Source organism: Ranitomeya variabilis, chromosome 1, assembly GCF_051348905.1.
Source record: "Ranitomeya variabilis isolate aRanVar5 chromosome 1, aRanVar5.hap1, whole genome shotgun sequence".
Taxonomy (NCBI): domain Eukaryota; kingdom Metazoa; phylum Chordata; class Amphibia; order Anura; family Dendrobatidae; genus Ranitomeya; species Ranitomeya variabilis.
Genome location: NC_135232.1, coordinates 828,088,896 through 828,104,269, shown reverse-complemented (window position 1 = coordinate 828,104,269; position 15,374 = coordinate 828,088,896). Strand labels below are relative to the sequence as shown.

Here is a 15,374-nt window from a genome sequence, read left to right as displayed (position 1 = left end):
TGTTTGCTGTGCTATGTTATGACTCTGTAGATATAATTGGCCACTGTATTTTGGCTTTGGAGCCTTCGCTTAGCAGCAATACAGCTATGTGCATGATATGTGACTTTCATAGGTTGATGCATTGTTCTTCTTTATGGTTATGCTGAGTCCTTGCTGCCATCCATTATACTTTATTGGTTAAGAAACTAATCTGCTTTCTCAACTGAAATAAGCACGTTGTTTGCACTGCTGTAATGAAATAAATTCTACTTCTGCACTTCAAGCCATTTGTTTGTGTAACAACAATCCTTACTTTAATTACCAGTTAATTGCCAGGCTCAGGATTAAAGAATTGGAAACATTTTTTTTACAGAAGCAAACAAATGAAGGAACATTTTAGCATATTTCATATCCAGACTAGAAAGCTTAAGTTGTACAAACAATGTTTAATATTTATACAATAGTGAACTATTTCATTTTCTTAATTGCAATTGTGCTTTTCTACAATCAGTTTTTATGTAGAGATAGAAATATGGATTCCAACTGAAGTAAATTCTAACAGCTTCAACAACTTTATATTTTAACAAGTTTGTGTTAAAAAAAAAAAAAAAAAGGCCCGATTTTATCAAAGCTTTTACCCAGTATTCTGGCAAAAAAAGCTTTGATGAATAGTTGCTACATTTTGACACAACTCGTTGCTACTTTTGGCATGCTCATGCCATTGTCACCCAACTCTGACAAAGTGGATGGAGCTGAGGTGGGACATGGGGATGGCATTCACTGCACCACAAACCTTACTCCAGCAGGGACTGGAGTAGGAATTGTGACAAGGCGCATAAAGAGGCACACACCACTTGTCCAACTCTTCTGATTAATAAGGAGGCATGCACCTCATAATAAATCATGGGCATCTGACTCCAGTACACCTTCTATTCAAGATTGGCACGAATCTGGGCCATAATCTGTTAACTTTGCACATATTGTGTGATGCTAAGTCACTATTCACTGACAAGCCATGAGTTGGGATAGTCAAGAAGTCCGAGGTAAAATGCCAGGAGGGTACGTCATAAACAGAGGGAAGAGTCAAAGGCGTAGTCAGGTTGTGGTCTGATGTAAAAATACAAGGAAGATAGTGTATCAGAACAAAGGGGTTAAACAGACTGATGTTCAGAACCAGGTCCAAAGCAACAAAATATTGTAGCGCCCCCACTGCCGCAGGGCCGAGGGGGTACCCGGTACCGGGCCTCTGAGTCTCTGCTCTGGGGTTGTCACGGTGGCTAGGCCTGGTCCGTGACCCTGCTGAGGGGCGTACAGTAAATGAGATGATGAATGTGGATGTGGTGGTGCGGTGCAGTAAATAACGAGGACACCAGGTTGCAGTCTCTTTACCTCTTTACTGAAGATCTCTGGGTCCTCAGTCCGGAGTCCGGATAACCAGGCTTCGCAAGTCCGGCCGGTCCAATGGCACCTCCAGAGTTCTCTTAACAGGTGGAAATCTGTGCCTTCCTTCTTGCGCTATGTGTTGCGGTCCTTCCCTGCTGTGCTTACAGAAAGTCCCCACAACTGTTGTGTCTGTTTCTTAAGTTCCCTCACAACTCGATTAGATGATGTTCTGCTAATCCTCCGTCCCTCCCTGATGTTACGATTAGGACGGCACCCATATGACGGGTAGGCTCGGAGCTCTTCCGGGACCCTAGAGTCGCCCCTCTCCACAAGTTGCCCCCCAAGACTGCATAGGTGATTTAGATGAGACAGCCCGCCTTTGACTGACTGTCCTGCCGTTGATTTAGAGTATTGCTTGAAGCTGAATATTGTAATACTCCCTCGGCGTTCCGGCCGCCGGTTATGCGCCTCAGTAGGATGTTGCCTCGGTCTTACAGCGCGACTCCTACTGGTATTCTCCTTCTTGCTTTGATCTCGTTTCTCACTCAGCACAATCTATCTCGCTTCCAATCCCTCCTTGGGCACCGCCGCTATGCTGAGCAGGCACGGCCCCGTTACGTTCGCTCAAGTTGCCAAGTCTCTGTCAGGATCCCACCCCTGACAGGGACCCTACCGAATCTTCCCCTGCAACACCCTCTGCCACAAGGTGTTGCCTGGTTCCCATCCAGTCGGCTTTCTCTCTAACTTCCTGCCTGACCCCCAGTTTTACCAGTATGTGAGGAGTGGCCTAGTGAATAGAACCCTTAGCTCCCCCTGGTGGCCCGACGGTGAAATATATTGGTGTCTGTGATACCTGGTCAGATGAACTCCTTCAGTGCCATCAGACGTACCATAGCTCCCCTTAGCGGCGGAGCCACAGTACTGCAACGACCAGGACTCTGGGGTGCTGCACTATCATCAAGCAAAACACTAGGCACAGAGAAAACCAACCACACTTAGCTTAAGCTAAACCTATCAGAGGTCTGGGAGTAACAGCCCACCTAAGTAGCCAGGCAATCACCTGGAACAATGAACACCTGGAGATAGCCATCACCTCCCAGTCTGATATTGGACAGCCAACCTGTCAATCAAAATATGAACAGCGCAGCACAACCCTGCACTGGACTGGACACTGAGTTGTCAATTGAAGTACTGACAGCTTTGGCATGCCCCTGTACCAGATAGAATGGCTGAGCCATCAGTAACTGCATCCCAGACACACTGATTTTTAGATGGAAGGACCTTACTAACCACACGACCTTCACATTTCTCCTCTGTTCCTTATCCCCTTTAGTGGATGAGGTAATGGAGGGAATTTCAGACTCTACAAGAATCCACAACCCTCTGAACCTCATACCCCAGGCCACTGTCAACAGAAACCAGAGGAGAAACTGAACCAATACTATGAGATAATACATCAGCTTTCACATTCTCAGTCCTCAGTCTGAATGTGATAGAAAAATTAAACCTAGAGAAAAACAAGGGCCATCTGGCCTTTCTAGGAGTTAGCCATTTAGCTGATTCAGTTAGCTAGATTCTTCTGATCAGTGACCACAGTATGTGGACGAACCACGTCCTCCAAAAAATACCACCATTCCTCAAAAGCCAATTTAACAGCAAGTAAATCATGATTCCCAACATAATAAGTTTTTCTGCAGACGAGAATTTTTTTTTTTTTTAGAAAAAATAGCACATGGGCGCAGGTTAGTCAGAGTTTTGGGCCCCTGTGATAAAACTGCCCCTACTCCAACCGCCAAAGCATCCACCTCCACAATGAATGGTTCTTGGAAATCTGGTTGGATTAGAATGGGAGCAGACATAAAATACTCTTTTAATTTTTCAAAAACCCTGATAGCAACTAGCGACCAAACCTTGAAATTCTCCCTTATGTGTAAAGTTGTTAAAAGGTTTAGAAATCTGAGAAAAACCCTTGATAAATTTCTTATAATAGTTGGCGAATCAGAGAAAACGTTGCAAAACTTTTAGATCACAAGATTAAATTCAATCACTTATGGCCTGCACCTTCCCAGGGTCCATCTTAAACCCTTCTGCTGGCAAGAAAAACCCCAAGAATGAAGTTTCCTGAACAGAAAAAACACATTTAACTAATTTAGCAAACAGAGAGTTCTCCCTCAATCTCTGTAATACAACACGGACTTGTTCCTTTTGAGAGTCCTAATCAGGGAAGAAAATTAGAACTTCATCCAGGTAAATCACAACATATTTTCTAATGTAATCAAAGAAAATATAATTCATAACATTTTGAAAAACAGCAGGTGCATTGGAACCCTAATGGCATAACAAGCTTTTCAAATAGACCCTCGGACGTTAAGAACGCTGTTGTCCACTCATCACCCTTCTGGATACATATCAAATTGTAAGCCCCTTTAAGATCAAGTTTAGAAAAACCACTCGCCACCAGAAACTGATTATATACAGGTCCTTCTCAAAAAATTAGCATATAGTGTTAAATTTCATTATTTACCATAATGTAATGATTACAATTAAACTTTCATATATTATAGATTCATTATCCACCAACTGAAATTTGTCAGGTCTTTTATTGTTTTAATACTGATGATTTTGGCCTACAACTCCTGATAACCCAAAAAACCTGTCTCAATAAATTAGCATATCAAGAAAAGGTTCTCTAAACGACCTATTACCCTAATCTTCTGAATCAACTAATTAACTCTAAACACATGCAAAAGATACCTGAGGCTTTTAAAAACTCCCTGCCTGGTTCATTACTCAAAACCCCCATCATGGGTAAGACTAGCGACCTGACAGATGTCAAGAAGGCCATCATTGACACCCTCAAGCAAGAGGGTAAGACCCAGAAAGAAATTTCTCAACGAATAGGCTGTTCCCAGAGTGCTGTATCAAGGCACCTCAATGGTAAGTCTGTTGGAAGGAAACAATGTGGCAGAAAACGCTGTACAACGAGAAGAGGTGACCGGACCCTGAGGAAGATTGTGGAGAAGGACCGATTCCAGACCTTGGGGAACCTGAGGAAGCAGTGGACTGAGTCTGGTGTGGAAACATCCAGAGCCACCGTGCACAGGCGTGTGCAGGAAATGGGCTCCAGGTGCCGCATTCCCCAGGTAAAGCCACTTTTGAACCAGAAACAGCGGCAGAAGCGCCTGACCTGGGCTACAGAGAAGCAGCACTGGACTGTTGCTAAGTGGTCCCAAGTACTTTTTTCTGATGAAAGCAAATTTTGCATGTCATTCGGAAATCAAGGTGCCAGAGTCTGGAGGAAGACTGGGGAGAAGGAAATGCCAAAATGCCTGAAGTCCAGTGTCAAGTACCCACAGTCAGTGATGGTGTGGGGTGCCATGTCAGCTGCTGGTGTTGGTCCACTGTGTTTCATCAAGGGCAGGGTCAATGCAGCTAGCTATCAGGAGATTTTGGAGCACTTCATGCTTCCATCGGCTGAAATGCTTTATGGAGATGAAGATTTCATTTTTCAGCACGACCTGGCACCTGCTCACAGTGCCAAAACCACTGGTAAATGGTTTACTGACCATGGTATTACTGTGCTCAATTGGCCTGCCAACTCTCCTGACCTGAACCACATAGAGAATCTGTGGGATATTGTGAAGAGAAAGTTGAGAGACGCAAGACCCAACACTCTGGATGAGCTTAAGGCCGCTATTGAAGCATCCTGGGCCTCCATAACATCTCAGCAGTGTCACAGGCTGATTGCCTCCATGCCACGCCGCATTGAAGCAGTCATTTCTGCCAAAGGATTCCCGACCAAGTATTGAGTGCATAACTGAACATTATTATTTGATGGTTTTTTTGTTTGTTATTAAAAAACACTTTTATTTGATTGGACGGGTGAAATATGCTAATTTATTGAGACAGGTTTTTTGGGTTATCAGGAGTTGTAGGCCAAAATCATCAGTATTAAAACAATAAAAGACCTGACAAATTTCAGTTGGTGGATAATGAATCTATAATATATGAAAGTTTAATTGTAATCATTACATTATGGTAAATAATGAAATTTAACACTATATGCTAATTTTTTGAGAAGGACCTGTAGGTTGGGGATGAGTGCAAGTGGGTAAGTATTATTAACCGTGATTTTGTTTAGTTATCAGAAGTCGAGGCAAGGATGGAGACCCCATCTTTCTTTTTTACAAAGAAAAATCCGGCAGCTACAGGGGAGGAGGAAGGACAAATATGACGCTTCCATAAACTTCCTTTAACATATTCTTTCATGTCGGTCTGTTCAGGCCCAGACAAATTGTAAATGCGAGCTTTAGGTAATTTGGCATTGGGGACAAGATTACCTCTTCATGACCAGAGGTATTTTCATTTTTGCGTTTTCGTTTTTTGCTCCCTTCTTCCCAGAGCCATAACGGTTTTTAATTTTTCTGCCAAAATGGCCATGTGAGGGCTTGTTTTTTTTTGCGGGACAAGTTGTACTTTTTGACGACATGATTGGTTTTAACATATTGTGTAGTCGAAAACGGGAAAAAGATTCCAAGTGCGGTGAAATAAAAAAAAGTGCACTTCCAGTTTTTTTTTTACCATGTTCACTAAATGCTAAAACTGACCTGATATTATGATTTTACAGGTCATTTTGAATTTATAGACACCAAACATGTCTAGGTTCTTTTTTTAATTTAAGTGTTGAAAAAAATTTCCAAACTTTGGTAAAAAAAATAAAATAAAATTACACCCTTTTCCGAGACATGTAGCGTCTCCATTTTTCTTGATCTTTGGTTGGGTGAGGGCTTATTTTTTGCATGTTGAGCTGAGGTTCTTATTCATACTATTTTGGTGTAGATGCAGTCTTTTGATCGCCCATTATTACATTTTATTGCAATGTAGCATCAACCCAAAAAATGTAATTCTGGCGGGTTGAATTTTTTTCTCATTACGTCATTTAGCAATTGGTTTAATTCTTTTTTTATATTGATAGATCTGGCGATTCTGAACGCAATTATACTAAATAGGTGTATATTTTATTGTTTTATTGTTTTCTTTTGAATGGGGCGAATGAGGAGTGATTTGAACTTTTACTTATTTTTTATTTTTTTTAAATATTTTTAAAAACTTTTTACTTTTTGCATGCTTCAATAGTCTCCATGGAAGACTAGAAGCTGCAGTTGTCTGATCGCCTCTGCTACACACAGGTGATGATCAGATATCCTGTGTGTAGCAGAAATGCTCACTTGCTATGAGCGCTGACCTACGGGCAGCGCTCATAGCATTACGGCTATGACAACCATAGATGTCTGCTGGAGACCTCTGGTTGTCATGCCAAATCATCAGTGACCTGCGTTGTGACAGGGTCCCTGATGGGTGGGATTTCCAGTGCGCTTCTGGTAAGCACAAGTTAAATGCCGCTGTCAGAGATTGAAGCGGCATTTAACAGATTAACAGCTGCGGATGGATCGCGATTCCATCCGCGGCTGTTAGAGGCACATGTCAGCTGTTCAGCACCAGAGCACCCGTCAAAGGAGGGATTCTGACGTGGGCGTATTATTACGCCCAACTTCAGAATGGGGTTAATAGCACAATCATAAGGACGATGGGGTGGTAGTACCTCCACCTTTTTTTCCGAGAAACACATCTTCAAAGTCCTTCAGGTACCCCAGCAAACCCTGTAGACTAGCAGAGCATATTTGTACAGATTTTAAACATTTCTTGTATTTATTGAGGCTCCATTTAACAATCTCCTTCTGACACCAATCAATAACAGGATTTTGAATATGCAACCATGGACAACCCAATATCAACCCATCAGGTAAAGTATCCAAAACAAAACAAGAGATGGATTCAGAGTGGAGTGTTCCCACTTGGAGCTTCAAAACCACCGTTAGCCCAGAATTTGGTCAAGGGGTTAACAATGTCTTTTCAAGGGCGAATTTTTGATTGAGTCCTTCTAAACTACCGTATTTTCCAGCATATAAGATGACTTTTTAACCCCTGAAAATCATATCAAAAGTCAGGGGTCGTCTTATACGTCGGGTACGGCGTGTGCAGGGAGCGGTCCTGTATTGTTCCCAGGGTCTGAAGGAGAGGAGACTCTCCTTTAGACCCTGGGATCCATATTCATGTAAAAAAAAGAATAAAAATAAAAAATATGGATTATACTTACCCTCCAATGGCCCCCAGCTCTCAGCGGTGCAAGCGGCGGCTTCCGTTCCTAAGGATGCATTGAGCGAAGGACCTTCGATGACGTCGCGGTCGCGTCACCGGTCTTACATTGGAGGGTAAATATATCCCATATTTTTTATTTTTATTCTTTTTTTTTACATGAATATGGATCCCAGGGCCTGAAGGAGAGTCTCCTCTCCTCCAGACCCTGGGAACCATCCGCACCGCACACGCCGTATAAGATGACTGGGCATATAAGATGACCCCCGTCTTATACGGCGAGTATATCCCAAACTCCATATTTTATATGGAAAAGTTGAGGGTCGTCTTATACGCCCAGTTGTCTTATACACCAGAAAATACGGTAACTGTCCCTAATCCTAACTTCAGAGCCAGTCCTAAATCAGTAAAGTTAGCAGCAGAGCCACAGTCAGTGAACGCCAATGTTGATAACACTTGGTTATTGAAGGATAACACCATATATATAAGACCTTTATTAGAGGAAGAAAAAGGTACTTTAGAGTCTTTCTCCCGACGGTTTGCTTGCCTGAGGGCGAGTTGGGAAATTCTTGAGACCACAGTACAGATTCCAGGATATTATTTAATCAAAGAAATGGCTGGCAGCCCTCACTGTGTGGAACGCACAGCCAAATTCATCAAGGAAACCACTTGGAGATATCACAGCAATAAGAAAAATGCAAGCAGCATCGAATCCAGGGTGTTAGATTAAAAGAATTACATTTATTTTGCCATAATCAGCACAATGTTTCGACCTATTACAGGTATTTTTCAAGTACTTGGACTGTACTTGTACTTGAAGTACACCCAGGAGTGGGTGCTGTCTACATTTTTCTAATTGCTGAGTCCAAGAGCTTGTCTACATTTTTTCTCCGCAACACGAAGACTGGCAACTCTAACATTCAATGGCTCCACCTCCGGTAAATGGACCTGCTCTGAGGAAGCATAACGGGCAGCCTGCTGTTCACATCTCTCACAAATTCTGTGGTCCATACATATGGCCTGGGTAATGACCTCCACCAGAGAACAAGTGGCATCATGAAGGACCAGAGCATCCTTAAAAGTTTTGGAAAGGCCTTTGGGAAACTGGCACCTGAGAGCTGCATCATCCCACGGAACTTCAGTGGACCACTGCAAGTGGATCGCCCCTAGGTTAGGGCAATGGGATACTCGGTACCGGGTCCTATGGTTCGGGGGATGTCACGGTGGCTGACCCGGTACGTGGCCCTCGGGGGTGTCCAGTGAAGGAGTTTATATAATGTTCGTGACGCCACCTGTGGTATTCGGTCAGGGTGACTGACGCTGCTTAGGGGTCCGCTGGGGTGATGTTATGGCAGCAAGATGGTATACCTTCCCACAGGAGAAGTGTATCACCAGGGCTTCCCAGAAGTGTAGGTGGTGATGATGGATGAAGTAAGGCGCAGTGAATAACGAGGACACAAGGTTGCAGTCTCTTTACCTTTTACTGAAGACTTCAGCATCCACAGTCCAGGGTACAGACCACAGGGTAGGCAGAGTCTGGCCGGTGTGAAGGCAAATCCAGAGTCCCCTTATCCAGGTGGAAATCAGTAGCCTTCCACTAGCGCCTGTGTGTTGTAGTACCTCCCTGCTGAGCTTCTCAGTAAGGTCCTTACAACTGTTGTAGATGTTTCTAGATGTTGTTTCTTCCTCTGTGTCCCCCAGATGGTATGGATAGGACAAACCCGTATGACTGATGGCCTGAGGCTTGTTTATAGGGACCCTAGAGACGCCCCGACCCCCACAAGTTGCCACTGTGTATTCCTAGGTATTAAGGTCGGGCAGCCAACTTGGAATTGACTGTCCTACCGGTCTCTGAAGTAAAGCGTAGAGACTATTACTCCCTCGGTGTTCCGGCTACTGGCTTCGCGCCTCAGAAGGAGGCAGCCTTTACAGGGCAGAACTCCTTCTGGTATTATCTCCTTGTGCTATGACTTCGTTTCTCACCCTCTACAACACAGTTCTGTTCGTGTCCGTTCTTAGGATGCTGCCGCACGTGGGGCAGGCGCAGCTTCGTAGCCTTCTGTCTAGCTAGGCCTCTGACAGGATCCCACCCGTTAGGGACCCTCTGTCTGCAGCTCCGATGTTCCTCCTTTCCCCATGTCTGCCTGACAGGTGTTGCCTGGGCAAAGCCCATTCAGCTTCTCTCTAACTTTCTATCCAGCCCACCAGTTTTACCCTTCTGTGAGGAGTGCCCTAGTAGATAGGAGCAAGGCTCCCCCTGGTGGTCTGGAGTGTGAAGTGTGGTGTATGGTTTGTGATACCTGGTAGGAAGATCTCCTTTATTGCCATCAGACGTAATATCACTCCCCCTGGTGGAAGAATGACATCACTGCAACGACCAGGACTCTGGAGCACTGCACAAGAACTCAGTGCAGTAGTCCTAAGGTGTGTGACCCCCCCCCCCCTGTAGCAGGTTCATGATCTTAGCCTCAGCGACCTGGATTCAGTTTCATCTTCAATCAGACCTGAACCGTCAAAAAAGTGTCAACAGATGTCTGCTCTGGGGCTTGTAAGGACAAAGAAAATTCTCACATATGAGGACTCCCTCACAGTAGGGACATGAATATTCCCACCTGCTGGAACCCTGATGACTGGGGACACAGAGTAAAAATAACCTACAGCTCTCCCTGAACACCCTAAACTAATCTTTCTATCCCGAAAATTTATCAGGGAGGGCCATTACAGGTTCTTTAGAGACCAACTGTACATCAGTGGGGACTGACATCACAAGTCTTCATAAAATTAATTACCTGTCCCTGCAACTGATATTGTGATGACTCCAGACTCTGGCATTCCTTAGCCTGATCCTGAGTTATTGGCATCTAATTCGCCACAGGGTCACTAAGTGTATGAATAGGATTCATACTGGAAAAAAAGAAAAACGTATAGGCCTGACATTATGTGACACTAGGTCACTGCTCATTGACAAGCTGTGAGTCGGGATAGTCAAGGAGTCTGAGGTCAAAAGCCAGGAGGGTCCGTCATAAGCAGAGGGAAGAGGCATAGGTGTAGTCAAGTAACGCACCAAGGTCAAAATAGCAGGAAGATAGCGGATCAGAACAATGATGTTAAACAGGCAGATGGTCAGAATGAAGTTCAAGGTCAGGCAAAGAAAGATCATCAAGCAAAGCACTAGGCACAGATAAAACCAACCACACTTAGCTTGAGCTACATCTGGCAGATGTTTGGGACTAACAGCCCAGCATAGTAGCCAGCAAACACCTGGAGACAGCCAGCACCTCCCATTCAGCGTCTCCCATTCTCAGATTGGACGGCTGAGCTGTCAATTAAAGCACTGACAGCTCAGCACACCTCTGCATCGGATTGAATACTGAGCTGCCAATTAAAGTACTGACAGGTTCTGTACCAGATTGGATGGCTGAGCCATCAATCACTGCATCCTAGACACACTAAGGGGAGGAATTGTGACATATTGCTCTCAGATATGTAATTTATTAAACCGAGAATATATATTTCTTTTAAATCAACACTCCAGCGTTTTTGTTTTCTTTCAGTGCCGGAGTTGTGCTTCATATCTAAGATCCCTTTCCCTACTCTCATGCTTTCCCACTGGCATCTTTACCTTTTATCAGTGCCGCTTCGAACCCTTTGAACACGTTGTGACCTTAGCTTCTGACTGGTCGGAAGTCAGAGGTAACTGTAACAAGCTCTCAATACAATTCTATGAGAGCGAGAACAAGTCAGAGCACAAACTGCTGGAGATGGACGGGAGTGGCGATGATAGAAGGCGAAGACATCGGCGGGTAAGTATGAGAGTGGGGGTAGTGAACTCGGATTTGAAGCACCATGCCAGCACTGAAAAAAAAGCAAGAAAACGCTTAATTTTCTTAATAACCTGCATGTAATTGTTGATTTTGCCAAAATACGTGCATTCAACTGATTTTGCTATAATATGTATGGTGGGTTTTAGCAAATAGAATTGGTGAATGCCCCTAGGACTTTTGGTTCAAAACCATTGGAAAAGGATAGCTACGTTCAAGCCAACTTATTTCTCCTATTGGGAAAAAGGGAAAACGTGCATCTTCCCCTGTCCTTCATTCAACAGCACAGGCTCTATCTTACACCCTGTTTATACTGATATTGAGCTATAACATCTGTTTATTACCATTCCAATTCAGAGCTGCATACAAACTTTTGTTGCACCCAGTTAGAGCCAGTGAATTTTGTACTGCTAGACACAACTGTAACACCTTAGTTGTGCTAACATTATACTATTGGGGCATTAGTTCTCTGCAGATTACTCTGTACTTTCCCTTACTGTATGCATACTTATAAACGTTGATAGCCAGACTTCAAGGAGTAATATGGTTAGGGAGTGCAAAGTGAGACGTTAAAAAAATTAACAAGTAATATTGTCCCCTTCTTTCCCTACCACCAGAATTGTGCAGTTGGATTTCGATGTTCTGTGTAATAATACAGCCTTCAGCGTTATACACAAGTCTTTCAAAAGCTCTGAGTTTTCGGGAGGTTTCAAGGGGCTCAGGATATTTGCCAATTCTTTTGATTACAGGAGGTTTCATCTATTTCTTGGAGCGTCTCGGATACTCCAAGAGAGAGAACAAGTATGGTGCAAAAACTCCAATTTCCAGAAGATAAATCTGCAATGTGTTTACAGTTTTTAAATGGGTGTCCAAACTATCACCACATTTGATAACTTGCTGATCACTGGGGGTTCAAATGTTGCAACCCACATCAGCCCTGTGAATGAGCTTCTGAAGTGCCCTCTTTGAATGACATAGGACACTTGGCTATCTCCAGTAGAGCCATAGACAATGAACAGAGCAGCAGAGTTCCAGTGTGAATTTTGCTCAATGGAAACAAGGTACTTAGTGGGAATCTGTCACCAGGTTTTTGCCACCTAATCTGAGAGCAGTATAATGTACAGATAGAGACCCTGATTCCAGTAATGTGTCACTTAGTGGGCTGCTTGCTGTAATTTTGATAAAATCACTGTTTTATCTGCAGGAGATTATCACCAGAGGACTATTAAACATGCTGCCATATAGTCTTCCAAATTCATAAGTTCTGCATAACCCTGGCCCATCACTGATGGCAGCTTTCTGCTTCTTCAGTGTACTCAGAAAGCTGTCAGTGATGTAGGCGAGTTATACAGACCTCAGCTTTCAGAGAACTGATAGATCTACAGCAGATAAACAAGTACATTTATAAAAAATGCAACATGCAGCACAGTAAGTGTTATATTGCTGAAATTGGGGTCTCTGCCACTACATCATGCTGCTGTCAGATGGGGTAGTATAAACGTGGGAAAAGATTCCCTTTATGAGTCCTGTTTTGGAATTGTTTTGAGTCCCAGAAATTAGGACCCATAGCGATGAGCTGATTGTGACTTTTCCTGCGAATAGCTAATAACTTGCTCAGTTGGAACAATCCATGTAACTTGAACGAACAACATTTTCTATGGCAATATATTTACTGATCTCCATATCATATATCAGCATTGAGTATATTGATTTTCTATGTATCATTGCTAAGTACTCCATTAAATTGCTATGGGTTTTCTTTAATTTTGTTTAATTAAATCTACATTTTAGGTCGTCTTTGCTATCACAGAGTTTGTGATTAATAATTTGGGGAAGAAATTCATCGAGAATCCTCCTGTGGATCTTGCTACCCTTTACCAGGACATGTCGCCATCTACTCCATTAATCTTTATATTAAGCACTGGATCAGATCCAATGGGGGCATTTCAAAGATTTGCAAAAGAAAAGGGATACTTGGAACGGTAAACCACATAATGTCCTAATGTTGCATGACTGCTTACTAAATGCTAGTAATACCTATAAATTATTTATAAGGAGCCTGTTGTCCGAGTTGTCCAAGTTTGTCACAAAAGTCTACAGTCACTAGCACTAGATGTGTGCAGTCTGGATCAGTTTACTTGTATTGAACGAGACTGCGCACGTCTAGTCGGACTGTGGCTGGGAATATGCAGATCGCATACTTGCAGCCACATGACTGTCTCACATAGAGTGACTGTAGACTTTCGCAACAAACCTGGACAACTCCTTGAGTGAGCGAGTTCAATGGTATGCACTAGGTGACCTTTTCCCTAAAAGTGCCTGTGACTCTTTAGAAATAGGAAGAGTCTGTGTTTTTTTCACACAATTGTATTTTACATTAGCATGCCATATTTTAGGTGTATAATACACAGCTAATGTTAATGTCCTAATACTATTCCTATGGGTTGAATAGAGTACTCTAAAACATACCAGTGTCAATGATTTGTGGTTTTTTAATTGTTTCTAGGGTGCAGTCGATTTCTCTTGGACAAGGACAGGGACCAATTGCAGAAAGAATGATAAAAGATGCTATGAAGAGTGGAAACTGGGTGTTTCTACAAAATTGCCACCTAGCTGTGTCATGGATGTTGCCCATGGAAGAACTTATAAAAACCTTTACAGAACCAAGTATGTTATATTGAAGTCATCACAAGTTTCATTGCAATTAAAGAAGTAGTAGATGTGACTGGTTGACTAAAATTGCCAATATTTGGAGACATTTTTATTATTTACGCAGAAACAGAGGGACTCCTATCAGGAGATGGCATTTTTACTTTATGCAATATTTAATTTACCACTTTTTCAATTTACACTCCTCAACATTGAAATTGCAACACCAAGAAAGAAAAGTTGTGAAATTATCCTAGTGTGATAGTGTCAATTGCCACATTACAACTCCCCTTTTGCCGCACACTTCTGTAGAGGTGATCACGTAAACTCACAGTGATAATTCATCACCTATTGCACTATTTCCAAAGAAAACACCATATCACAAATTCAAAACTTGGAAAATAAAATGCTTATCTGTCATTCATTGAAGTTGTCACAACAGCCTCGACACATTTCCCTCCCATGGTATGAGTTCATCAGGAGGCAAATGGAAACATTTATATTTCATGACATCAAAGACAACAGCCTGGTTAGGCTTCTTTCACACTTCAGTTGTTTGGCGTCAGTCACTTCCGACATAGTGATGGATCGACGGATCCGTCACAATTGTTGAGAAAACGGTTCCAACGGATCTGTTTTTTTGACGGATCCGTTACTTGGGGGTTGTCTGGGAAAAGTATCTACTTTTTGGAGCATGCGCAATTGAAAAAGCGGATTGGGGTGACGGATCCGCGGAAATGACGGTCGCGACGGATCCGTCGCCCATAGGCGGCCATTCTATGGAATGACGGATCCGCCGCGAACCGTCATTTCGGCGTTGACAAAAAACGTTTCAATGTCCGTCTATGTCTAGACAACGTCCGCCAAATTTCGACGGATCCGTCGCATGACGGATGGAACGGACGACCATCCGTCACAATCCGTCGCCAATGCAAGTCTATGTGAAAATAATGGATCTGCCCCCAAAAAATGACGGATCCGTTATTTGAGGAAACTGGCGGTTTTAGACTGACGCCAAACAACTGAAGTGTGAAAGAGGCCTTACCCAGGGGTTTCCAGCAGAACCACAGTCAAACAATATGTCATATTTCAAAATAGGCAAAGTTGCCACAATTACAGAAATATCCAAAGTTTAGAATAACAACCCCAGTTCTATGCATGTAGCACCGCCAGAAATCCCAAGAGCACATGCCCATTTAATAAAGCCAACATAAAGGAGAGCAAAATAACCATCAAACACTTAAGTAGTTACCTTAACAGTTGTCCTGGGGACCCACCACACTGGACGCACGTTTCGCACTGAAATGCCTGGACCTGCTCGATTCGAGTACCGAGCACTCAAGCATTTCAGTGCTCACTCATCACTAATAGTTAGCAATTAGTTGT

At 43.1% G+C, this 15,374-nt stretch overlaps 1 protein-coding gene across 1 annotated transcript in view; it reads left to right on the top strand.

Moving 5' to 3' along the window:
- Positions 1–15,374, top strand: part of DNAH6 (dynein axonemal heavy chain 6) — a 717,942-nt gene that overhangs the window by 505,132 nt on the left and 197,436 nt on the right. The window contains exons 64-65 of the mRNA XM_077275462.1: positions 13,131–13,321; positions 13,846–14,006. Of these exons, the coding sequence (XP_077131577.1) occupies positions 13,131–13,321; positions 13,846–14,006 (352 nt within the window). The remainder of the gene's footprint in view (positions 1–13,130; positions 13,322–13,845; positions 14,007–15,374) is intronic.